A 27,041-nucleotide genomic window follows, 5' to 3' on the forward strand; every position below is an offset into this window, starting at 1 on the left:
AAACTAAAGCACTGTGATACCCACTCCACCTGAGCTTGATGGAGCATAAGCTCCATTAATTAAAAAGGAAAAAAAAAAAAGCTGAGCCCGACTGTTAATTAGTAATCTATGTCTGATTATTCGCCACTTTTAGCAACAAAAGGGAAAGATTCATCAACAAATAAAAATTCATCGTATGCAAAACTAGGTCAAACAGTATCAGAAATTTTGCCCTTCAAACTTTGTGTCAACTCACCATGATTCTAGCAATCAGGTCTTTTGTCTGAATGGCTCTGAGACAGCAGAGGCAAAATATAAGGCCCAGAACTTGCGTTCCAGCAGGACCCCAAACTCATGCCAGAGCACTGGACTGCCAGTTTAATTTCCATCAGAAAAGACAGAAACACGTGAAGACACAACCCTAATAATATGTCCCCTCATAAGACAACTTTTCAGTAGGTCATAGGTCTCCTTTGAGAATATAAGGAAAAATGTAGACTTTCTTTTCCCAGAAAATATGCAGAAGCACAAGTGTAAAAATTTTTGTACACACTGCAAGCATGTATTGATAAACTCTCGTCTCCCTCCCCAAGCCTCGATGAAGTTACCTAGGGTAAGATCTGCAGGTCGGCTTCCTATGGAGATAAATACAGTCAACAAGAAGGGGGCCAACCACCAATATCTGCTAAAAATACTAAAAATCAAAAACCACTTCCTAATTAATTCCTCATCTTCTGCTGCCATCACCGACCAGCTTGGAGAGTCCTCCCTCCAGACGCTCATTCTAGGGTCAGTCAGAAATCTCAGAAAATACAAAGAGAAATAAAATATGCGAGGCAGTTCTTGATGAAATTTTAATAATATCTTTAAAAGAGATGAGCAAATAACTGAGGAAAGCAGTCAAGACTGCAGCTGCCAATCTGCAAGGATTGACTGTAGCCCAAGCCACTCTCATAAATATATAGATTATATATATATATATTTCCCACATATCTCACAGGCAGCTCAAACTCCCTCTAGAACTTCACTCGCTATCCCCTTATCCAATGCCTTCCTCATGAAACCTCGACAGAAGGCTTGCCCTGCCAGTGTTGAAGCCGAGAACCAGGCTTCTTCCTCTCCACACGTCTACCTCCCACCATTCGAAGACCACCACATGTCCTGTCCGGTCCATCTCCTACCTAAAGCTTTCAAACTCTCTCCTCTCCTCCTTCCCAGCTACCTCTACTTTAGCGTGGGCCTCCAATATCTCTTACTCTTCAGCCGTGACAGCCACCCAGTGGTCCTCCAGGCCCCCAGCCTTGTGCCACCCAGCATCCACACGCCCACCACCCACTCTCCATGCTGCAGCTGGGGCAAGTCTGGCCAGATCAGCCCTCTGCTTAAACCCTTTCAGAGGCAGCAAGCAAGGCCTTCCCAAACCAGAAGGGGGAGAGAGGAGGGCATCTCCACTTGCCAAAAACACAGGGAAAACAGAAAACAAAATAGTAGGTGACCCGATATTATAATAGCTGGGGTTTATGGTAGGGTGTGTGAGGTGTGTGTGTTAGGAGAGTAGTTTGGGGAGCACTGTTCCTAGGAACTTGAAGCTTTTTGTAATATTTCATATTTTTCAAGCATGCAAATAGATAATAAACAACAATACACAATAAAAAGATGACTGCAGTGGGTGCTGTGGTCTCCTACACCTTCAGTCCCCAGCCCCAGGCCTCAGACCAGTACTGGTCCAGGGCCTATTACCATGTTACCCCGAAAACAAGACAGGGTCTTATATTTATTTTTCCTTAAGAAGACACCCTAGGGCTTATTTTCAGGGGATGCGTTATTTTTTTTAAGTACGGTACAACAATCTACATTTATTCAAATATAGTTAAGTCGTCTTCTTCTGGAACATCATCATAACTCTCCAAACCCCGAATTCCATCCTGAATTTCTTGCGACTCTATTTCCTTTAGAACCATTGGCCCCAATCTCTCATGTGGAGCAATAGACCTCTCATGGGGCAGATGAGAAGGGCTGCTCGTCTTCTTTACTGCTCTGGGACGAAATGCATGGGTTGTGCAGATACGCCGCGTAGCCACGCCCATCACTAGGTCTTATTTTCAGGGTAGGGCTTATATTATGGGTAGGTCTTTTTTTGGGGGGGGGACATGGTAGGAACCAGGCCACACAGTAGGAGGTGAGCAGCAGGGGGCAAGTGACGCTTCCTCTGTATTTACAGCCACTCTGCATCACTCACATCACCGCCTGAGCTCTGCCTCCTGTCAAATCAGCGGCCGCAAATAAAATATGCTGTGCATACTTGTATAAGCTGTTCCAGGTACCATGCTGCAATTTTTAAATAAAAATTGTATTGTGGCCAAAAAAAAAAAAAGATCATCAATCATCAGCAGAATTAGAATCTCACAGGAGCCTGAATTCTACTGTAAACTGTGCATGTAAGGGATCCAGGTTGTGAGCTCCTTATGAGAATTTCTCCAAAACCATCTCCCCTCACCACCCCCATCTGGCCCCCTGGTCTGTAGAAAAATTGTCTTCCATGAAACCAGTCCCTGGTGTCAAAAAAGTTGCCCAGCCCAGATCTGCCTTTCAGGACGAGGCAATGCATGCGTTCAGCTCAAAGTCGGCAGCTATGTAAGACTCCTGGAGCTGCCAGTGGCTAAAGGTAGTTGCCTTGACCAAACTTTTACCTCACCCCCTTCCCAGGGACAGCCTAAAGCCCCCTGGTCAAGGCATGGGTCACAAGACTCAACACTGTGGTCTCAATGTAGGAAATCCCTGAGGGACCGTCCCAGCTCCAGAGCTCCCTATGAATCGGATGGTGGCCCTGTTGTCACTGAATCCAATTCAGCTTTTCCTGTGGCCCAATTCTTCTTCCCTCCTTTCTATTAGGAATTGTTCTCCAATACACACAAATCTCTGTCTCAAATTCTATGTCCAAAGAATAGGGCTTAAGACAGACAATCACCCAGCTTCACAAATTAGCATTATTGCATATTAGTTTCAGATGCTATTTCTATTTTCATTGAGAAATTAAATATTACAGACAAGACTGAAGACCCTTGTCTCCTACTATCTCTAGAGAAATCCACAATCTTTAACTTGGTGTTCATAATTTCCATAAAAATTTTTGCATTTTGCTATATATTTGTGAACACATAGACATTACAGAATAATTTCTGCAAGTATTTGGACTTGCTATATGGTACCATTCCATACATGGTTTAATTTGTTTATACTCAAAATTGTTTTTGAGGGGTGCTGGTCCTCACATCACAGGAGCAAGACAGCAAAACGCTACACAAAACTCTTTCACTGGCCAAATCAAAAACTTAGGTACCACCAGGACACAACCCAAAAATGCTTGCAAGAGTTTACAAATGAAACCTCTGTTTTTTCTTAAAGGGAACCACCATTTTTGAAATACCAGCTTACCTGCTAGAATTTAGCCCATTGAATACAAGGATTTGAAAGACAGAACTTAAAGACAGCATGAGAATAACAGCCTCTTCTTTCTCCTATTCCCAAAACCTCCACAGCAGAGCATCACATTAAGAAAAGCATCTGTTACCTGAATAATTATGATTTCTGAGCAACGCAGCTTTATTGACTGAACTCCAATGGCCTTTGCACCACTTAATTATTCCCTAAATGCAAGGTATTTCACAACATCTGCTCTTAATTTATTTTTAATTTGCATTTATTCTATCCTATCTGTTGAAGCTGAAATTTGTAATATAGAATGACATTATCTTCGCAGCATCACATTAAACATTCCACCCTTCAATTAAAGTCTGAAGTAGACTTCCAGGCTGTCTTTGCATATAGATTTTCTTTTAGTTGTCCAAGACTTTTATACTCACTTCTAAGGTGATATTAATATTACCTTTCTTTGCTACCTTTTCAAAGAACTGTTATAGCATACTGCAAAAACATGAATAAGCTTCCCCTTTTTTCTCATTTTAATTAATCTACTTTTTCCTAAAGCATGACTTTTCTTTCAAAATATGAATATATATAAAAAAATACAAATGCTATTGAAACTCAATTCGATTCAAAGTTACCTACATAAACTGACCAAGAGGCAATGTGAGAAAAACAGCAGTAATCAACTTCTCTAGGAAATAGAAATAACTCTAAATTGTTAAGAAATTAAGCAAGTTAAGAAAATTAATTCTGGAGAAAGAGCTAATAACTAAAAGTGCTGAAAACATGAATTACAATATGATTTGGAAAATTATATACCTGATTGAAAAACATAAAACAAATCCCATGAAGGTGGAGTTTACATGGAGGCTTTATACGTCTTGCTCTAACTGCTAACCCTCTTTCCAATCCTTTCCCCTACTCCATCTCCCTCCACCTGTGCCACTCTGGCCCATGTCCCCGTACTCTCTAACTTCAATTATTTTCACAACGCTTACCCTGCCACCCTCGGCTCTGCTCCCTTCTAAATTCCCTGTTCCTACTGCCAACCAAGTTATCCTTCTGAGAAATGGTACTCAGCCAGTCAGTCATTAACCCACTTAAAATCCTGCAGGGCGTCCCCACAGGGAAAGATTAAACCTTGCTTCAAAAGAGCTTTCAAAATCTAGCCCTAACCTCTCCCTTTATCCCCATCACCCCAGCCACACACATCTACCAGCTACAACTCAACAGGCATTGCTCTGTTTCCATCAACCTAGAATGCTCTTCCCTCCCTGTCCACAGGGCTGCCTCCTACTCGTCCTTCAAGACACACCTCAGGGCGGGGGCAGTGGCTCACCCCTGTAATCTTAGCACTTTGGGAGGCTGAGGCAGGAGGATCTCTTGAGCCCAGGCGTTTGAGGTTGCAGTGAGCTATGATGAGGCCACTGCCCTGCAGCCTGAGCGACAGAGCAAGATCCTGTCTCAAAAGAAAAAAAAAAGACATACCTCAAATTCCCCTCCTCTCATAGCACTCTCATTCCCACCAAGGCAAGCACTTGTCCATCTTCTGTGTCCCCGTGCCTTTTGTGCCCTGGCCTGGTTCATGTGCAGGTATCTGTTGATGCCTTTCCTCCCAACAGGCCTGAGAGCACCTCTAGAACAGAGGTGCGTCTTGCTCACCTCTGAGCCCAGCATCTAGCAACAATCACTGAACAATAACCATTTGCTGAATGAATGAGGTGTATATATATATATATATATGCAAGTCCAACGTTTCAAACCATTAAAGACCACGGTAAGCCTTTAGTGAACACTTACTGTGTGTGTGGAGACTAAGCTAAAGGCTGGCATCACAAAGTCAGACGGAAAACAGCATACACACGTGTGCAAGCCAGAAGAGCCAAAAATAGAAATAAAGAATGGACAAGAGGGAAAGATTGATTCTGGCACAGGGATCAGAGAGCAGGATGCTCTGTGGCATTTATGCTGTTCAAAGAACAGAGGTTTCAAAACAGGGGTGGGGGAAGGGAAGGAGGGGGAGAAAAATCAAACATAGAAAACGAAACAAGCAAAGTCACAAAGGGCAGAAAAGGACCACAGTGCAGTCCTCACCTGGTGACATTTGCCTCCTTCACAGTGGATGAGGGGTGAGGAGTGCAAGGCAGGGGGTCAGCAGTGCTGCTAGAAAGGTGGGATGGCATTAGACTCCCCTATATGCCTCCTTTGAACATCTGTGCACTCAAGTGCCCCTCTTCAAGCAATCTGCCTTGGTACCAAGTCCTCCAGAATAAGATCTTTCCTACAGTGAATGCCCGACAAGGCCACCCCAATACCCAGAGCAAGCGTATGTATGTGTTCTCCAAATACCAACGCTCTTCTAACGTGCAATAGGTTACACATGCAAGTTAAAATAATTCAAGTCAACTCTTATTCTTCTCTATAAATAGTATTCAAATGAGAGTTAACATATAATTAATGGCCTGATATATTACATGTTATGGAACTGGCCATTAACAGCACATCTTCACACTCTGCAGAACTACACGGGGTAACAGAACACACAAAGAGTACTATTCATGAGCCCCTCAGAAGCTGTGCTTTTGAGTAAAGCCAGGAGTCTTCAACCCTAAATAAGATTCCAATTCATTCTCTCAGCTCCGAGTTGATATTTGCATTTTAAATTTTAAAAGACAATATAATTTCGAAACTGGCAATATAACACCGGGCGCGGTGGCTCACGCCTGTAATCCTAGCACTTTGGGAGGCCGAGGCGGGCGGATTGCTTGAGTCAGGAGTTCGAAACCAGCCTGAGCAAGAGCAAGACCCCGTCTCTACTATAAATAGAAAGAAATTAATTGGCCAACTAATATATATAGAAAAAAATAGCCAGGCACGATGGCGCATGCCTGTAGTCCCAGCTACTCGGGAGGCTGAGGCAGTAGGATTGCTTGAGCCCAGGAGTTTGAGGTTGCTGTGAGCTAGGCTGATACCACGGCACTCACTCTAGCCTGGGCAACAAAGCGAGACTCTGTCTCAAAAAAAAAAAAAAAAACACAAAAATGGCAATATAACAATTCACTTTGAGAAATAGATCCTGAATGACATAGAACCAAATTTTGTTTTTAAGTCTATTTGTTTTGGGGTAGATTTTACGGCTTTTATTTTGTGGTTTCTTTGTTTCAAATAAATCTGAAAAGGCCGCCTCCTAACTGGTTCATTACAACTTAGCCCACACATCAACATGGCAACCTCTGCCCAAAAGAAAGTCTCTGTTCCAGTACAGATCACTAGACCACTCAGGCTTTCTCACCTGCCTTAGTCTTAAAACTGCCTCAGGAACAGGTGCTCTTAAATTCTGAGACGTGATCTCAAATTCCACACAGTGACATGAGTAGAAGAAATTATGTATCTCAAATCAGCTTGAAGGTTGTTTTATCAATGACCACATGAGGATTCCTTCCTATATCTTCAAAGAGGGTAATGACAGGAGCTCAAAGACATCACTGCAAATAACTCAAGGTTTACATGAGATTTGGACTCCACTGTTTGATTTGGTTAACTGGAATATAAGGATAACACAAGATCTTTGGGATGTTTTCATAGATCCATAGGGAACTTGCTATGGTAATCTGCAAGTCATTAAGTCCTTAATTCATCTTTGACATAGAAACCATGATTTATCTTTTAAGTTCACTCATTTTAAAAGAATGTTAAGCAAATTATTTTATTTCAAAATGAAGCATACTTGTATTAAATATAAGTACCATATGTCACCTATTTAGAATTTTTAAAAAACAGAGGCAAATACATATGTAATACATTTTTCTAACTTTAAAGAAGATGAGAAAACTATCATAGAGGACAGAAGTGAGAATTTTTTCTTACCATGACTCAAAAACACATATGTCTTGGAAACAATATTTCAGAAAATATGCACAGTAAGTTTTTTTATAATGAACTGATCAGAGGACTCCATGCTCATGTATTAATTACCTAAGGAAAGAGTTCAGGATGTGACATTAGGCTCCCAGCAAGAAGTTAAATACACTGCAGCAGTGACTAAGGAGCTCAGTGAAGAAATATGCCAGTGCTAAATATTTTGGTATCATCTTCTAGTTTAATTTGCCACAATAAGAAATGCACCAACAAGTTGCATCACTCTCCTGACTTACCTTGGTTTTAAAACCTTTACTCAACAAAACCCAAACTCTTCAAAAGTACAGGGTAAATTAAAAAATGCCCAATATCATGAAATCCATTACCTTTTTAAATTGTTTAAAGGAAAGTATTTATAAGTAAAAATAACAAGCTTTTGACTATAGCTTTCCTTGCTCCTCTGACATGCAAGTCACCTTCACTTGGGCTCTAAAACTCTTAACCCAGCTTTCCTTGTACATCAAGAGCACTTAAGAGAAAAGCCCACCGAACTTGTTAAAACTTCAGATGCCAGGACCCCATCCCACATATCTGAGTCAGGATCCAGAAGGCTGGTTCTGGAATATAACCCGAGTTAGGAAATCCACACGTGACAAGTTCAAAACACAATTTTCACATCTGTAATCCCAGCACTTTGCCAGGAGTTCAAGACCAGCCTGGGCAATATGCCAAGACTTGGGCTCTACAAAAAGTATAAAAATTAGCCAAGTGTGGTGGCACACCCTGTAGTGCCAGCTATTGCAACCTCAAACTCCTAGGCTAAGGCTGTCCTCCTTCCTCAGCCTCCCAAGTACCTTGTGCACACCACCACTCTTGGCTAATTTTTCTACTTTTGTAGAGTTGGGGTTTTGCTGTTGCTCAGGCTGGTCTCAAACTCAAGCAATCCTCCCGACTCGGCCTCCCAGACTGCTAGAATTACAGACGTGAGCCACAATGCCCAGCCAAAAAAAACTGAATTTCTTAAACTTAAAGGTGAGGTTGTACCATCCTAAACTTCAATCTTAGCTGCCAGCTGAGCATACAAATCATTTCCCCTATTAACTGGGCCAAGAGAATGATAGAGCAGCCTCACAGGATTTAAATAACCCTCAGGTATTGATTGTTCAAAGGCACAAGTGCAAAGGCCGGGGAGCTACATGGAAGCTGGAAACTTGACCTGCCACTTGGAGTTGACATATGTAAATCCAGGGGCAAAAGGAAGCAAAACTGAAAGGACAGGGACCTGATTTTAATTTCTCAGTCCACAAACCACCATCTCGAGAGTAAATAAATTAAAAACTCACACTGACTCACATTTCAAATATTGAATTGAGTCCATTTATTATTAAACAGTTAAGGCACACAAAAAGATAAAAATACAACATAGTTAATGCGTGTGCCTCCACACACAGGTTAAGAGGGGAAGAAATCTAGCCAATACATCTGAAATTGCCTGAGTACCCTATCTCCATTGCTTTAGATTAAAATTTAACTAATATTTGCAACTGTTAAATGGTCTTGCATGTCCTCTTGTTCCCAGAAAAATCATCATATCAACATCTAATTCAAACTTCTGGGTTCAAATAAGGTTCAATAAAATTGAGTGTTCCATTCCGTCTATATAATTAATGCACTTCCTTTGCTTAGAATCATTCTCAGCAATTCACATTTTCCGGTCGTGAATGGATCTCCTATAAAGCTCTCACGACCATAGTAACTGGTCACGAGAATCACATTAATACTGAAAACTTTCTTATAATTGCAGGACTTCAGCATAATGAGGTAACAACATGGAGAGTATTTTTACAAGCATTACAAGAATAGCTGCCCTCCTCTCCCTGAGTTGAATTTCCATCGGGGCAACTGTCCATCACCTCAAATCCCCAGGGCTCATGGAAAAAAACAAACCTGCTCAAAGACCTCCCTTCAAAGCACAGGTATGCCAGCCAAGAAAAGCTTCAGGGGAAACACAAAATGAACTATTTTTCACAGTCCCTTAAGCTGTTCAGAAAAATCCCTTCACAGATATAATATTTCTTTAAATGGAAGAGAAAGAAGTAGACCAATGACTCCTTAAATACAACTTAAGCACTGTCTTTCTTTAAGAAAGGCCTCAGAAAGATAAACAAATAAGGTAATCCTCCTCCGAAATTTCATAAAAGTGAATCTTGTTAAGCAAGTTTACTTTATTGCAAACATAGCAGATTTTCAGGAGGTTTGCTACAAATGTAACCAGGTATAATGTTCCATATTAAATAATTTGTTTTATTTGTATTTCCCTGGCCTGACTTCGCTTCCCTCCCCCACACACCTCTACCAACCCTTTCAATACCACAGATACCTATCTGGGCGCCAGACCAGGACCCGAACTGTGCCAAATGTCAGTGCATCTGAGATCCACTGCCTTTTTTAACTTCAGCCAGTTAAAAGCCTTGAGCAGCAGTCAGAGGAAAAGAGAAAAAGGAATTCACGTCAGAAACAGATTATCAACTTCTTTATCTTCCACCCAAAGGACTGTCTGTCCTCTGGTATTTTGCCCTTTGCTAACTCTCAGCAGAGAATGACAGAGACCAGAGCCAAAAATCAAAGAAGGCCATGGCAGGCCTAGCAGCAGGGCGTTGTGTCTCTCACAATCGGCCCTCCATTGGCTGGGCTATGATGCCAGCTGGGGGCCCAAAGAAGCTCCGCCTCACAGCTCAGCATCCCAACCTTGGTAACTGTGAAGGAGGAGACAGAAAAGCTGTTTAAATACTATGAATACAATGCAAACTTTGTAAGGGACAGAAGTAGGCACTACGTGAAGAGGAGTCATTCAGCAGCAATGAAATAAACTGTCGTGTAAACTGGGAGACTGGGCCATCCATAGAGGTCAAATGCAGAGTTTCTGGAGTCAGATCGCCTGAGTTCTAATCCCAGCTCTGGCACTGCAAACTCTGTAGACTTTTTCAGTGAATAAATATTTATTGTTTTCTTACCTATTATTATGAGCTAGGCACTGAGGTTGATACCAGGGATGTATTGGTCCCTACTCTTAGGGAGTTAAATTTTAGTGGGAAGGATATTATCAAACACACGACACAAGAAACAGTGACCAATAGTGATAAAAACAATACAGGGAACTTAAATACAGTGGTACAATCAAGAGTGAGTGGGAGAGCTACTTTCTAAAGTAAGCCGGGAAGATCTCTTGGAGGAGGTAATGTTTAAGCCTACACTTAATACCAAAAAGGAACCAGCCAGGCAAAGATGGAAAGAGGAAGGATATGCAAAAGCCCTGAGGCATTCACAACTGGGCCTTTGGAGAAATATAAAGAAGGAGAGGGCAGCAAATTAATTCTGGAAGATTCATGTCTGTCAAATATAAAATGGTGATTGTGAGGATTATACTTTTACCACCACATCCGTACACAGAATGTGTTCAATAAGTGTAACATGCTAAAAATATCATTATCACCCTCACCAATGAGATTCCATCATTGGAGGTGTGGACACAGAGGTAGAGTAAGCGTGTCACAAGCATGGCTGGGTTATGTGGCCTCTAAGGTTCCCCCAACAATTAGATTCCAGGGGCCAGGCATGGTGGCTCATGTCTGTAATCTTAGCACTTCAAGAGGCCACAGCGGGAGGATCACTTGAGCCAACAATTTGAGACCAGCCTGAGCAGCATAGTAAGAGCCTGTCTCTTAAAAGAAAAGAAAACAAAATTAGCCAGGTTTGGTGGTGCATGCCTGTAGTCCCAGCTACTTGGGAGGCTGAGGCAGGAGGATCCTGTGAGCCCAGGAGTTTGAGGCTGCAGTGAGCTATGATCATACTACTGCATTCCAGCCTGGGTGACAGAGCAAGACTCTGTCTCTAAAAAATAAAAAATATATAAAATATTAGATTCCAGCATTAAACAAGAAAAGAAAATGTGAAGAAAGAAACAATAAAATTGTTATACTTAGGCTTCCTGCCCGAGGTCTTTTAAAGAAGGCTGAATCATACAACAACATGGAGTTTACCTGACTAATTCATTCAACACACAGCCCTTTCCCATCTGAGAGTCTACAGTTTTAATTCCCAAACTGTCAAGAATGCCACATGTCCTTGGCCCTGAAGTCTACTCTTTCCAGGGGGCTCTGGACTAAAACTCACCACAACAGCACTGAGAATAACAGAAAAGGATGATTTGTTCTATGTTAATAGGTTTAAAGTATATTAGTTGTTGATCAAATGAAATAGCACTGAGGATATTCTGTGACTTCATATGCATCCCAGACCATTTGATCATTTCATGTTTAAAATGTTGCAAGCAGAAGTTTCTGCATTACACACCCTATTGGCAATACATTTCACTTTTTAAAAATCCTTATTCTTGTCCTACTGTCTCAAAATACTAACTTGTTGAGCATTCTGAAGTCTACCACTTAAGGCTATTAGTGATATACTCATTGATGACAAACTTGATGGATGTGCCTTTAAGTTAGAGAAAGAAAGGTCTACATTTACACAACCCCAACCAAACTCTTGATCTTTAAAAATCAAATCCAAGGCAAATGCACTGCAATCACAAATAAATGCATGGCTTTTTTATATTCATGAAACTATTTCATTACCTACCCTTGATAACTTCAAATTTCTGTTTAGATGGTGGAAATGGCTTGAAATAAATAAAAGTAATATTTATTTAATTTTATTTAAACACACAGCATGAAACTAACCATGAGTGCAATATTGAATGACCGCAATATAAAAAATCCAAATAATTTAACATACAATGCACTTTTTTTTATTATGCCAGGCTTTTAGACTATCCAAACTCAAAGATTTGGGAAGGAACGAGAAGAATCTTCATAAACTGAGATTAAACTGATCAATATACTCTCAACATTACTCTAAACCGCCATCTCTATCCTGCCACTCCCACCCAATCCCCAAAAAGGAAGAAACCGGGAAGAGCACATTAGAGCAAAATTTTCCTACAGGAAAATATTCCCTTTTAAAAAATGCAAAAGCAGGCAAGGCGTGGTGGCTCACGCCTGTAATCCTAGCACTCTGGGAGGCGGAGGTGGGAGGACCGCTCAAGGTCAGGAGTTCAAAACCAACCTGAGGAAGAGCAAGACACTGTCTCTACTAAAAATAGAAAGGAATTAATTGGTCAATTAAAAATATATAGAAAAAATTAGCCTGGCGTGGTGGCGCATGCCTGTAATCTTAGTACTCTGGGAGGCTGAGGTGGGCGGATCCTTTGAGCTCACGAGTTAGAGACCAGCCTGAGCAAAAGCCAGACCCCTGTCTCTACCAAAAATAGAAAACATTAACCAGGCATGGTGGCACATGCCTATAGTCCCAGCTACCCATGAGGCTGAGGCAGGAGGATTACTTGAGCCCAGGAGTTTGAGGTTGCTGTGAGCTAGGCTGACGCCACAGCACTCTAGCCCTGGCAACAGAGTGAGACTCTTGTCTCAAAAGAAAAAAAATGCGAAATCAACAAATCCAGCCTGGAACATGTCGAAGGAAGGTCTTCAAAAAATGTATATTAAATGTAAATGATTACTATGACTTAATCTAAACTAAAAATCCCTTAAAAATATATAAATGTTGGAGTATCATGAGCTATTACCACTGTATACTAAGCACTTACCTTAAAATAATCAAAAAAGTGCCTTCAAGAAGGCAAGATTGGAGCTTTTGCAACATAATCCAGCTCAAAGAATGTGATTTATATCTCAGCTATGCAACAGCTACATTTTCAATGTGTTTTGAAGCAGGTGCCACCAAAAAAAAGTAATAATCATAATGTTGGCATTATACCCTCTAAGCAATGTGATAGCCTTAAAATATATAAGAATTTAGTAATACAGGGCTGGGCGCGGTGGCTCACGCCTGTAATCCTAGCACTCTAGGAGGCCAAGGCAGGAGAATCACTTGAGCTCAGGAGTTTGAGACCAGCCTGAGCAAGAGCAAGACCCTGTCTCTACTAAAAATAGAAAACTTAGCCAGGTGTCCTGGTGAGTGCCTGTAGTCCCAGCTACTCAGGAGACTAAGGTAGGAGGATCACTTATACCCAGGAGTTTGAGGTTGCAGTGAACTATGATGACACCATTGCACATTCTAGCTGGGGTGACAGAGTGAGATTCTGTCTCAAAAAAAAAGAACTTAGTAATATAGGTTCAGTAAAGAGCTTTAGAAAATGCATATGCTCTTAGCATATCCAGGGTATAATGTTATCTTTGATTTTAAAAAATGCATATGGGCAAAAAAAGAGAAAAATAATCTCAAAATGCCATGACCACTACTAATATTTTAATGTATACTTCACTAATTTTTTAAAAAATATTTTTCACATAAATTGTGTCATATAACATATTTTATTTACCATATCAAGAATATATTTCTATATCCATATATATACCTATTTTTTAGATGCACTACAGTAATGAAAAAGAGTGGCCTTAAACCACTATTTCCTGAAGTTGTTTGACCATGACATGCTTTTCTGAGTCATACATTAACAATCCTAGAGCTTGTGATCCTTTTAAAATACTTTGGGAAATAATGACTGAACCAATCGCCAATACTGGATTTTTATGGTGTTTCCAATTTTTTCTATTATAAATGATACTGTGATCATCTTCTTGATTGTACGTTTTTATGTACTGCCTAGGGAAAAAATTCTAGAAATAGAATTACTTGGCTAATTGATATGCACTTGTTAAAAACATAGCAAGCTGTCCCCCAGCAGTATATGAGATTGTCGCCTTTTTAAAATGATAACTTTAAATTTTAAAAAATAGTTTGTAAGCTTATGCGCTCATCATATGTACATAGTGTTTTTGAACTTATATAATTACTCTTTTATGGACATGGCTAAAGTACAAGTTATAAATATCAAAGGTCTTAGTATAATGGAGGTTGACTCAGAAAGCTATTTAAAAATATAACTCCTCACAATTTATAGAACATGACCATTATGGAGACATTGAACCATCTCTCTTTCATTTTCTTCTTTGTTATATGTACATATTTCTGAATATACATTCTGTACTCTTAAGTGGATATTAATAATCCCTTATATTTATATAGTGCTTTATACTAATAAAACATTTAAAACAAAAAGAATTTTAGAGAAATAGAACATAGAAAGCATACTTTCAAAATACTCTGGGAAATAATGATCTAACCAATCCCCCAATACTGGATTCTTATGGTGGGTGATAGGATATTAAGCTGTACCTCCAAAAGATCCTTCAAGCTACACAATAGTCACTACATATTTAGAGTCAACGACATAATAACCAAAATCTCTACCAATCAACCCACACCTGTAACATGACACAAAATGTGTCTTCAAAGACAATTAGTTTAGATTTTATTTTCAGAACATATTTCTGAAGTTTCAAATAATGAAAAATAAGCTCCTAATATAATATAAAGATGGTTCACACAGCAAAAAACAGGCTTCTGCTTCCTTTTTTATTTTTAAAGTGACACTAGATGTAATTTTGTACCTCAAAGTAACTCTCAAAGTTACTTAAGTATAGTGCTCACACCCACAGTGGAGTTCTGTGTAATTTTCAAAGCTCAGAAAGGCCCTGCCTGCTCAAAAATATCTCCCCTTTGAGCCTATCTCAGAATTATATTTGAAGCTTTTTAAAAATACAGAAATTTTTATTCAATCGATCTGGAATGGAGCCAAGGCATCTGCATTTTTAAAAACTCCCCAGTTAATTCATTTGCACAGCCGGAGTTAAGACACACTTGGTTATATTAATATAAAGACTGGCAGAGGGGGTGGTATCCTGCAGTCCCCAATTTAAATGTTCTTATGAAAACTATTAATCCATCTTAGCCTAATTTACTAGATTACTTAGGTGAAAACTTTACCTTGAGAAGGTTCATAAGAAGTCTCAAGGCAGGACAACAATTGGCCTAGCAAAGGCTACCAACAGGGATGGGGGTGAGGATATATGGTAACAGGATCAAACCATGAGACAACCCTTCCTGCCAGAAACCATGGTACTTCCTACTTTAAGCATATAATCCCTTCAATTTCCAGAAAATAGATCAAAAAAATGCTCAGCTCTATTTTCGTATTTTAATGGGGTGGTCTTATAAATGAACGGCATTCAGCTGCAAGCAGCAATTTCACTAAGCAAAGCCACTCAACATATAATGAGAAAAAATTGGGTTGAGAAAGTAAGACAGGACACAGAGACATTATATTACTTTTTTACAAAATAAGAGTCATTTCTCAGAATTAAGTTTCCCAAAAGAAGTTTGCCTCACAATAATAATGCAAAACAAGGAAGAAACCTAAGAAATAGTTTATACATAAAAATCCATAATTGTCTTGAGGTTCCATTACCTACCAGATCTGGACTTAATGATGTCACTGAATTCATTCTGCCCATTGTCAGGCCCGGCTTCATGTTCTCCGTACTTGGCCATGTTGGCTGACTTTCAGTGTAATCCAAAAACTGTACCGAGTGATCTTTTTAAGGCTTTCAACTTTCTACAGTGGTTCAGCTTGACATCAATACCTAAAAAGAAAAGGGAAAGTATTGACTTAGAAAAATATGTTTATATTTTTTATATATAGTTATATATAGTAACTATTCATTCAGCAATTTTATTTTATTTTTTTTTAGAGACATGGTCTTGTTCTATTGCCCAGGTTGGAGTGCAGTGGCCAATCATAGCTCACTGGAGCCTTGAACTCCTGGACTCAAGCGATCTTCTTGCCTCAGGCTCCTAAGTACCTGGGACTACAGGTGCACACTACCACCACCCCCAGCTAATTTTTCTTTCTTTTTTTTTCTTTTTTTTTAGAGATGTGATCTCACTTCATTGCCCAGGCTGATCTCAAATTCCTGGACTCAAGCAATTCTCCTGCCTCAGCCTCCCAGAGTGCTGAGATTATAGTGAGTGAACTCACTCACTAGCTGGCTTCATTCAGTAAATATTTACTGAATGACTACCATGGGCAAAGCACCGATCCAGGCAATGGGAATATGACCATCAGAAAGAGATATGGCCCCTGCCGTGATGGAGCTTACAGACACCAAACAATTAATTATATAATGAATTACTTCATTACAATACTGATAGACTGCAAATGTACAAAAGAGAGGCATGGAGTAATAAGAGCATACAGCAGAGGAATCTGACCTGCCCTGGGCAATTAGAGAAGGCTTTCTTAAAGAAGTGACACTTGAGCCAACCCTTCAAGGACGACAAGAATTTAATTAGCCAAAAAGGGAAGTGGAAAGAGAAAAGGTAAGAGCTTCCCATGTGAAGTGGCAGAAAGAATGATGGAGCAGTCAAAGAGCTGAGCTCAGGCCAGTATTTTTGGATAAAAGACAGCCAGGAGACAAGTACATCCGTTGAACTAGGTGAGGTAGGTAGGCAAGGCCAGGAACAGGGCCTTGGAGACCATGATACAGCTTTTGATCTTCATCTGAAGAACAATAGGGAGCCAGTAGATGATTTTAAGCAAGAGAATTGACATGACCAGATTGGCCTTTTTAAAAGATCAGTGTGGGCCAGGCATGGTGGCTCACACCTGTAATTCTGTTACTGTAGGAGGCTGAGGAGGGAGGATCATCTGAGATCAGGAGTTTGAGATGAGCACTGAACAAGAGTGAGACCAATCTCTACAAAAAAATACAACAATTAGCCGGGTGTAGTGGTGCGCACCTGTAATCCCAGCTACTTAGGAGGCTGAGGCAAGAGGATCTCTTGAGCCCAGGAGTTTGAAGTTGCTGTGAGCTATGATGACACCACTGCACTATATCTAGCCAGGGTAACACAAGGAGATTCTGTCTCAAAAAAAAGATCATGGTGGCTTGTAGGTAGACCAAAGTAACACATGGACAATGAGTTAAGACTATGGCAGAATATAGCAAATGCTAAGGAGCTAGGCCATGCATATATGGTTGTTGAATGAGAATTTCTTTTCATTTTATTTTGTATGTTTGAAAATTTTTCAAAATAATATGTTGGGGAGAAAATTCCTAACCTTAACCAAGTGATAAAATTTTGTATAACCAATAATGGGGCATCATGTGATGCAATGGAATATACACTACATCATCTATATCCTTGCCAAAATGTTTAATGTGAAACTTATCATGAACAGACAAATCTAGACTGTGGTTAGTTTTCAAAACAAATGCCCTGGGTCTCTTCAAAATTGTCAGTATCATGAAAACCAAAATTACCTGGAAGGGAGGGAATTTTGTGGATTAAAGGAGACTAAACAGACATGACAACCAAATGTAATACTTGATTACATTCAGAATTTGAAAATAAAGCACTTTGAGGATCATTTGAAAAATCTGAATTTGGACTGTATTTTAGATAATACTGTGTCAGTGTTAAGTCTCTTTAACATTAGTTAATGGTATTCTTATACAGGAAAATGTCTTTGTAAGATACACATGACAAAATGTTTAGCAATGAAGTGTGATAATATCTCTAACTGAAGTTCAAACTGGGCAGCATACATTTATCTAGATCTATTTACATACAGATTTATATTGATATATGTATGTATGCATCTATATGCATACAGACAGTGAGAGAGAGAGAGAGATGGGGTAGAGGACAGAGAAAGAGAGTTATGAAGTAAATATTGTGAAGGGAAGAAACAAGTTAAAAGGCATCTGAGTAGTTACTGTGCTATTCTTTCTCTTCTAATATTACAGAATCTTGCAGGCAGGAAATGACTGTGGACTAAACAAGGGTAGATGCAAAAAAATGGTTGAATATGTGGGATATTTAGATATTCAATAAAGAAGGGCACTAGTATTTGGGAACCGATTGGAAATCAAAGCTTCAGGATACTAGCACGCAAAATGACTCCCCAGTTTTGGTGTGGGCGATTCACTACAGGGTGAGTCATTCACTGGGCTGGAGAAACTAGAGGCCAGCTGACTGGGAGAAAGAAATTATGAATGTGGTTTGCACCTGCTGCGTTTGAGGTACCTCTGAGATATATAAGTGGAGATGACAAAAGGGCAGTTGGATATACAGCATTGGATCATCAATCTGACAGATTTTATGAGAGTATAAAAACCTTTTTTCATTTTTATATGGCTCAACTACTGGTAAGAATTTATGGATTATTATATGATTAAGTTCCTTTGTTCAGGTACATAACTGTAAAAGATTTGCTAAGTTCTTTAAATGTATTTCACTGTATTCAAGAACCAAAAACTTTGGTCAAAAGAATATATACAAAATGTTATTATGGAAAATCAGGTTTGCCCAAGGAAAATCCTCTTTCCTGGAAAAAACTATGGTATATTCCCTCTGAAAGATAAGTCTACATCTAATCAGTCTTAGCCAAGGGTCTCCATTTCAATGCTGCCCAAAGCCCTTTTCCACTCCATAAAAAAGAAAACTGTTGACACAGGACTTTATTTCATTTGCACACGATCAGTAATACTTCATTATAATGTTTTACCTGCCACTCTCCTTGAGATAATTTTCAAATTTTCTTTTTTTGATAATGAAAATCCCTTACTTGCTACAAAAATACAGCAGAAAAGGTGATCAGAGGACAAGGAAAAAATAAGGAGAAAGGAGAGTAACAGAAGGCCATTTAAACAATGACAGCCTCTGACGTCACTTGTTGCCACTAATGGCCAGAAGACTCCAGTTTGAGTAACATAAGGCACAGGAGGATGCCTCCTTCTGAATCGCCAAATGCTGCAGCAACTTATCATTGGTTGTCAGGAGACAGAATCAAAGTTCCACAGGAACATGTGTCCTAATGTGACCCTCCACTTCCACACCTATGAAATGGAGGGTATGCCATCTCCCACAAACTCTAGGTAAGAAACTGAGCATAAATGAATGAGATAGTGCTTTAGAAGCTTTAAGCCCTATATAATTATAATCTATTGTTACCACTGCCCTAGATTTCCCTCAAAATGAAGCTCTTGTAAAGTTTAGCCAGCTGCTTCCCACTCAGATCAACTCGCTCAATGCCATATTCACCAACTCTGCCTTCAGAACATTTCTGGCTGTCCTATGGACCAGAAGGCAAGAATGTGTAGCAATAAACCTAAGGTGAAAATGCAGAGGATAGCCTTAGAGGCAAAACTAATGTTTTCATTTCTTTTAATTTTAAGAATTACACTATATATATATATATATACACACACACACACACATATATATTCAACAATGTGTATTATGATGGAAATGTGGTTAAGTCCTTGGGCAAAAACTAAAATCTAGGAATGGGGAAAGGAAAGGCAAGGAGACAAGAGTTTGCCACTGCTTGAAACACAATAAAAGAAATTGCTGAGTGTCAAAACTGCCATTCACACACGGAAGCGCTCCAGGGAAGGTTAATACTACTGTGGTTAATACTGTTTACAGGGGCAATAAATTTTAGGTAAACACCCAAAGGAGAGTTAAAGAGCTGTCTCATCGGTCCTATAAATGCTGGTAAGAGGGGCGGGGAATGGCTCCAAGTCAGCCCTGGCCCTAGTCGCTGAAGTGCCCACGAGCTTCGCATTCCTCCAGCTCTCGCCTGACCCTGCGATGTCCGCAGGCTGCGTCCCCCACCCCACGCCCACCCGCACCCAACCCGGAGGTGCCAGCCGGACCTCCTGAGACCTGTGCAAGTTTCAGAGGAATGGATGAGGCCGCTGCTACGGGCCCCGCAGGCCCGGAGCGCCAGGGAATCCGGCCTCCCCTCGAACTCGGTGCGCTCTGACCGCGGTGACCGGTGCACTGCCCCGCGGCACGGGGAACTGACCTGCGAGGCCCGGTGACCCAGGTGACCTGAAGCCTGGGGAAAAGGAGGCCCTCCCCAGATACCATAAAGAGGAACCATGGAGTTAGACCCGGGGCACTCCAGTTCATTGTAAAACAAAGTGCGGGTCCCAAGGCTCTCGGAGGCCACGCATGTTTTCTCCTCCCCTTGAAACAACCCTGGAACAAGTCCCTTTCGTGATCTGGGGCTTGAAAAAAAAATCTCTTTTAACAGCGCGCCTTCTAAAAGTTGCACAGCCTACAATTGGTGCTTTGTTGGTTTTGCATGTGGCCTTGGGCAACCAGAGCCTTGGACCCCGGGCCAGAGGGGGCATAAATTACCTTGTCAGTTGCAGCCAGAGATGCCAAGAGTGCGGAAAACGAGAAGAGTAGCCTTCGCGGGACTACACACCAATGGGGCACCCACCCCCATCCCGTCCCCTCAGCCTCTCCAGGGCCGCTGGCAGGGAGCTGGTGATCGCGCCACACTCTCCGGAGCCCCACCCACGGGAGCAGCAACCACCCGGAGGTCGAGCACGTTCCCTGCGGGGCGGCCAGCTGGAAGGCGCTCCACTGCCCGCCGACCACGCAGCCACCCTCTGCCCACCCTCTCCTTGTGGACTCCACCGGGGCCCCGCCTTCCCCAGGCCCGAGTGTGTATGACAGGCTCTCCTGAGAGGCCACGTCCCCTCTTGGAGATCACTGGCCCAGCGCCCTGCACGGCGCGATGCACAGACGCGCGACCCTCTCGCCCCGCGGGCAGGAGGACCGGGGCGGCCAGGAGACAGCACAGAACCAGTCCGGGAAGTCTGGGTCGCTCGCAATTAGTGCAGATTCCTTGGACCTCCTGGCCCGAGCTCCCTCCACGCTTCTGGCTTTCTCTCTCCCGCCGCGGGGAGCTCAACTGAGGTTCCGGGGAAAGTGCACGCAAAAGTTGGTTACATCCTTGGCTCAGACTTGAGCTCGGGACGCCGCTCGAGGGCGGAAGAGCCGCAGAAAGATCCATCCTCCTCCCGGCCTCCGCCCATTCCCTCCGGGACTGTGCTCACATTACCCAGCCCCGGGCTTCAGTAACGCACGGGCTTACCTGCTCACCCCGGGCCGCCGCCCCCGAGCCGGCCGAGGGCTCCGCTGGACTTGTTTGCGTCGCAGTTGTCGCGGGGGTGTGTGCGATGTGAGTTTAGTGGAGGGATGTTTGAAAAGGGAAAAAAAAAAAAAAGTGAAACGTGGAGAAACAGACAAGATCCGAAAGAAAAAAAAAATTTTTTTTTTGACACCCTACTGAAAACGCCCCTGACTTGTGCAATCTTCCTGCCTGGTAGTTCCGCCAAAAACAAAACAGTCAACGCGCAAACCTGGAGCGGGAGCGCAGGCACCAAGTTTGCCAAACACTAGAGAGTTTTCCGTCTGCAGAAATGACCCAAAAGAAGGGGGGCGCCGCTCCCAGTGATTCCCCAATCGGCTTCGGGAGCCTGAGGCTCCTCCTCGCCCCTCGGCGGGAGAAAGCCCGCGGCCGGCGGCGGCTGCCCGCTCCCTCCTCCGAGCACGGGCGACTCCACAACTTTGTGCGCGAGAGGGCTCGCTCCTCCGGCGGCTCCTCCTCCTCCTCCTCCTCCTCGCGGCCGCGGGCCTGCCCCTTTGTTGGAAAGGAGCGCAGGAGGCACCGGAGGGAGGGAGCGGCGCAGGACCGATCGGTCTCGCGCCACCGCCCCCCTGGGAAGACGCTCAGGTCCGGGCAGCGGGGTTGGCTCTCCAGGAGGAGGAGGCCTGGCAGGTCCGGCCGCCCGCGCCGCTCCCGCTCCCCTCGCCTCTCCCGCCCGCTGCCGCCGGCCCAGCAACTTTGTTCCCGGGGATCTGCCCCTTTCGGCTCGGGGCTCGGCCTCGGCGGGGCCTCTGCGGCCACCACCGGCACGGCTCCGGGAACTTGGCGCCCCGGGTCACCTGACCGCGCGCCCCGTCAATCAGCGCCGGCCCTGCGCGCCCTCCCAGCCCGCCGCTGCCCGGCTCGGCGCGCTGGTGGCCGGGGGAGGTGCACCGGGCTCGGCTCCCGGACTGATCCGTGCGTGCCGGCAGCCTGGAGCCCGCAGCTAGAATGGATGCCTCGCGCGAACACAATTCCCTTCATTCAATCGTCCGAAAATGAGAGTCACGTCCGCCTAGGCTAACCTGGTCTTTAGTTAGGGTGATTTTTTTTTTTAAGAGATCAACCCCCGACTGCCCACCCCCCCAACTCAGCCCATCTCAGTTTGCTGACGTTGCTGATTTTTCAGTCCTACGGTAGTTCCAACGGTATATTTGTTCTACATAATTTCTTAGAGTCTTTTATAATATTAAGAAAATATTAAGAAACCTGAAATTCCGTTTTATATTGGTTCATATTGCAAGTAGTGATTGCGCTGACCTTATTTTTCTGTTTTTCCAATATATGCACACAAACACACATCTGTTATACAGCCTGTTTCCAGCTTGAGGGCCAATATGTATCTGGGAAGAAATGAGCTTGTGCTGTGTGTGCATTTTTCTGATTTACACATTTCATTCCCTGTGTGTTCCTGTGATTCTTTTAAAATCACACGTGGGAGGAGAAAGAAAAAAACCAGCAACCCAAGTTCCTAGTTTGTATAAATAAAGAGTAAGGGATGATTGATAAGCGAGCTCTGGCTTATTGCAGGCTTAATATTAATATTCGAGAGTTAATTTACAGGCAGTAAAGATTAAGCCACTAGGGGCTTTAAATGAGTTTTTCAGAAAGAATTCACTAGGCTTTTGTTAGTTATAAAGTCAAAGGCTCTTCTATCCCTAAGTGCTATGAGGAGTAGGAGGATGTCCCCAAAGAGAGTCTTCTTTATAAGGTGTCCAGCTCAGCTTCCTTCCTTTTGATGATTTTCTACATATAAGCCAAATAAAATTCAAAGGATTAACTTGAAATGGGTATGCTTTATTCATTCATTTCACAAACACCAATTTGGAGTCACTGCTGGCACGTGGGTGATGCAAAGAAAAATCTGATAGTGATCTTAGGCTTAAAGAACTTAGAATCTGGTAGGTAAGATAAGCCATGTAAACAAGTAAATATATGCAAGATCTCCGAAAAATACCATAAGAAAAGAACAGTTCAAGTGCTACCTAAGCCTGGCTGCATAGAAGGAGGTAGAGGTTTCCTTTAACTGATGATTCTAGAGACACTTAAAGTTACTACTCATCACTCCTGTACCTTGGTTGAGTTGATGGAAACTCAGATTTCCTCCTTTAAAACAGATAATAAGGCCACACTGGAATGTTTGAGGCCTTTGTCACTTACAATAATGTAAGGGTAAAGCACTTTGTAAAATTTGAAATGCAAAACAAATATTATTTGCTCAAAATTTTTGAAAAACACAGATGTTTTGGGTCCTACGGTTAACGGATTTTTAAGCTCTTAGACCATGTTCAGTCATGCTTCCCCCAAGACTGTAAGAGATGGGGCACAGAGGACAAAAGCCACCTTCTACATAGAAGTGACTCAGCCTGCACAGAAGCCACAGTATCCTGTGGCGAGTTACTAGTGGACCTGTGCCCTGTCTATTTCTAGCCCTTCTCCCATCAGGCAGAGACTACAGAATGATCCCAGGTCCCAACGTGGGTCTGCTCTCACTTCGTTTGTTAAGTGGGAGATGCTGCCAACAGGGAACTCTATTTCCATAAAGCAGACAATGCGATTTTCCTTCACATCCTGAAGATCTAGATGGAGGATGGTGGAGACAGCCTGCCAGGAGGTGAGGTGCCTGTCATAACAATGCTCACTGGGGTTTTGTCTGCCCATCCCAAAGATCACTGCAGAGAATTTAGGGAAAGTGATAGGAATGTGGCCTTGGGCCTACTATTAACCTAAAGTAGGGATTGCCCTACAGTCACCGCAGAACAGAGAAAATTAAAGAAAATTGAATTGGTGTCACTGTAGGAGAGAAATCTCTTGACGTGGGAGAAAATTATAAGTAATGCACATATAGGATCATATATAAAGATAAATGCATATGTGTGTATATATAGACCTGATTCATCTAGATATTGCTCCTATACAGGAAACTGCATCCTCATAAGAGCCACAAAGAAAATGTTCACGCCTGTAATCCTAGCTCTCTGGGAGGCCGAGGCGGGCGGATTGCTCAAGGTCAGGAGTTCAAAACCAGCCTGAGCAAGAGTGAGACCCCGTCTCTACTATAAATAGAAAGAAACTAATTGGCCAACTGATATATATATATAAAAATTAGCCGGGCATGGTGGCACATGCCTGTAGTCCCAGCTACTCGGGAGGCTGAGGCAGGAGGATTGCTCGAGCCCAGGAGTCTGAGGTTGCTGTGAGCTAGGCTGACGCCACGGCACTCACTCTAGCCTGGGCAACAGAGTGAGACTCTGTCTCAAAAAAAAAAAAAGAAAAAAAAAAAAAAAAAAAAAAGAAAATGTTCACTACTAAACTTTGTGCAAGTGTATAGAAATAGTTTCTCTTTAAACAATATAAAATACATAATGTATTTTTAAAAAATCAAAGCCAGTTGTGATGGTTCATGTGTGTAATCCCAGCAACTTGGGAGGCTGAGGCGGGAGGATCATGTGAGGCCAGGATGTGGAGACCAGGCTAGGCAACATGGTGAGGCCCCCATCTCTGAAAAAAAACCTTTTTTTTCAATTAAAAAAAAAAGTTTTTAAATCGAGACACTCCTCAGCTTGATTTAACACCATTGGTATTGACTATGAATAAACCCCACATAGAAGCATTTAAAGGCAGGTGGGGGGAAGGTTAGAGAATTTACCTTTTTTTTTTATCTTTTTCAGATCAACAAAGCATAAATCTGTGGCTTGTATAGAAACTGGAATATTTCCTGAATATTGTTGCTGAATTCTTCAGTCAAATATCTAGTATTCTTGTGTAAGCTAAAGAGAGATATAAATAAAATTCTTTGTAATAGAATTAAAGAAACAAAAAATAATAACGCATGAAACTTTTAGAGAATAAATAGCACAAAGACAGAGTTCCTCACAATTCAATGAGTTTAAGACTCACCAGGGGAACATTTGTTAAATTAAGACTGCCCGCCAACCCTCAGATATTCGCATTTAGTAGGTCTGGTGGGGCCCAGGAAGCTGCAGCTTTAGATCAGAATGGTTGGAGAACCACACTTTGAGCCCCTGTGCCCTAGTGGCCTCAAATAGGCCACTTTGGATGATTGGAGGGGTCTAGAAATTTCCCTAGGAGAATGGGGAATCCATATTGGATAGATCATAATTTCAGAATACTCATGATTAGCTTTACCATTTTGAATTCCAGTGTTTTCTTCAGATTGAGACCACCCGTGAGGTTACCCACAGTCCTAAACCCCTTAGGAGTATTCCTAAATGCAACTGGGCCTGCACTGCAGGTGGGCAGTCTGGCCCAGTTCTGAGGACATGAGGCTCTGAAGAGAAAGACTGATGAAAAGAAGGCAAAGAGGAGAGGAATAAGACGTTAAATGCAAAATAAAAGAACTAAGTTGGTGGGGAGAGAAGAGCAACTGGTAGAACAAAAGGGTAGATACAGAAGGCCCCAAAAGAGAAAGAAGAGCCTGGAGCAAGTGCTGCAAGTGCTGCAAATGCCGGGTAGGAAACCCAGACCACCTCCTAGCTGCACCTGACCCCTGAGCCCAGAACACCTGAACAAAACACACCCTGTGTTGGGTTTATCCTACTTGTTAATTGTACTTAGTTCAATTCACTTTCTATAGTGTAATGTTGGTGCTAGAAAAGATTTTAGAGTCTCTCCTTCAACCCTCTAATTTTACACATAGAGAAGCAAATGAAAGATACAAAACCAGCTAGGGCATACATTTATGTAGAATAAAATAATCTGTTGGGCACGGGGGATTTCCAAATTACTAAGAAGTGAAAACAGAGAATCCCTATGTCATAGCAAATGGGAGAAGCCTAAGGAGAGGGAGGGAAGGGGAGAGGAGGGGAGAGGAGGAGAGGGGAGGGGAGGGGTGAAAGGTAGCAAAGCTGAAAGATGACTAGGCTAGATTTAAGCTCCCTCAGTGTTCATTATGGTATTGGCAGTTATTAGCTGTGGAACTTAACCTTTAGCTTCCTTATCTATAAAATAGACAGAATAATACTCCCTCAAGTGTTATTGCGATAATCAAATGAGTAAGTTAATAAAATACATTAGTCGTAGTGCCTGGTATTTTTACTTTTACTGTGTTCCTTTCCTTTTTCTCTTAAATGCAAGAGGATTTGCTGCCATGTTGCGGTCTTCACGCATTCTTTTATTGAAAACATGTCTGGAACTCCCATTATCCGCTGCGGGGACGGGCATGCAAATGAGAACCAGCCCCAGTGGCTATCTTCAAAGAGCTCACTGTCCAGTGAGAGAGACCAACACATAAATACACGTGAACAGTCAGATGGGTATAGCAGCACTGCCAAGATGTAACCCAGTGGGAGAAGGACAGGAAGGGGTGGGGCAGTTATTGAGAGATGACACCTGAGTTGAGCCTTAGCAGATGAGTAGGAACCCTAAAAGACATCTATCTGCTGCCTTGTGTCTGCCAACATCTTTTCCCCTCTTTTTGAAGGAACATTACCCCTTCCTTTGAGGAATTGTTCCTCTGCTGCTCCACTCAGCTTTTGTGGGGCTGTCAGTCACTTCTCCACCTAGCTTGGGGGTGGGTTTATGACCAGGAATAGCCTCCTATGATCTAAGAGAGCACAAGAGCTAAGGCCCATTGAGTCCCTCCTGAGTGGTTTTCTTGATAGCACTGGGAGGGAAGATTCTCTTTTTTCCCTTTGGAATTAGTAAACACTACCATAAAATTGAGACTATCCTACAATCCCTTCATGTGCCTCTCCTGCGTCTCCTACTGGCTAGAGTTCTATATCTACAGAAGGAGAAAATGAAATGAAACCATTTCACAGGGAGCTGAAAAAATATGGAGAAAGAGTTGTGCAGATGCAAGAGTCCCTGGTTTCCATGCCCACAC

At 42.3% G+C, this 27,041-nt stretch overlaps 1 protein-coding gene across 3 annotated transcripts in view; it reads right to left on the reverse strand.

The window, feature by feature from the left end:
• The window catches only part of UTRN (utrophin), a 478,755-nt gene extending 456,988 nt beyond the window's left edge, over window positions 1-21,767 (reverse strand). For 2 of the 3 annotated variants that reach the window (XM_076002898.1, XM_076002896.1), the window contains exons 1-2: window positions 21,140-21,767; window positions 15,654-15,824 (exon numbers count right to left, since the gene is read on the reverse strand). In XM_076002898.1, the coding sequence (XP_075859013.1) occupies window positions 15,654-15,732 (79 nt within the window). In that variant the 5' untranslated portion in view covers window positions 15,733-15,824; window positions 21,140-21,767. Of the gene's footprint in view, window positions 1-15,653; window positions 15,825-20,394; window positions 20,483-21,139 lie in introns of those variants that run through there. The other variant, XM_076002897.1, reaches the window with a different exon arrangement.
• Between the last annotated feature and the right edge of the window lie 5,274 nt (window positions 21,768-27,041).

This window comes from Microcebus murinus, chromosome 5, assembly GCF_040939455.1.
Source record: "Microcebus murinus isolate Inina chromosome 5, M.murinus_Inina_mat1.0, whole genome shotgun sequence".
Taxonomy (NCBI): domain Eukaryota; kingdom Metazoa; phylum Chordata; class Mammalia; order Primates; family Cheirogaleidae; genus Microcebus; species Microcebus murinus.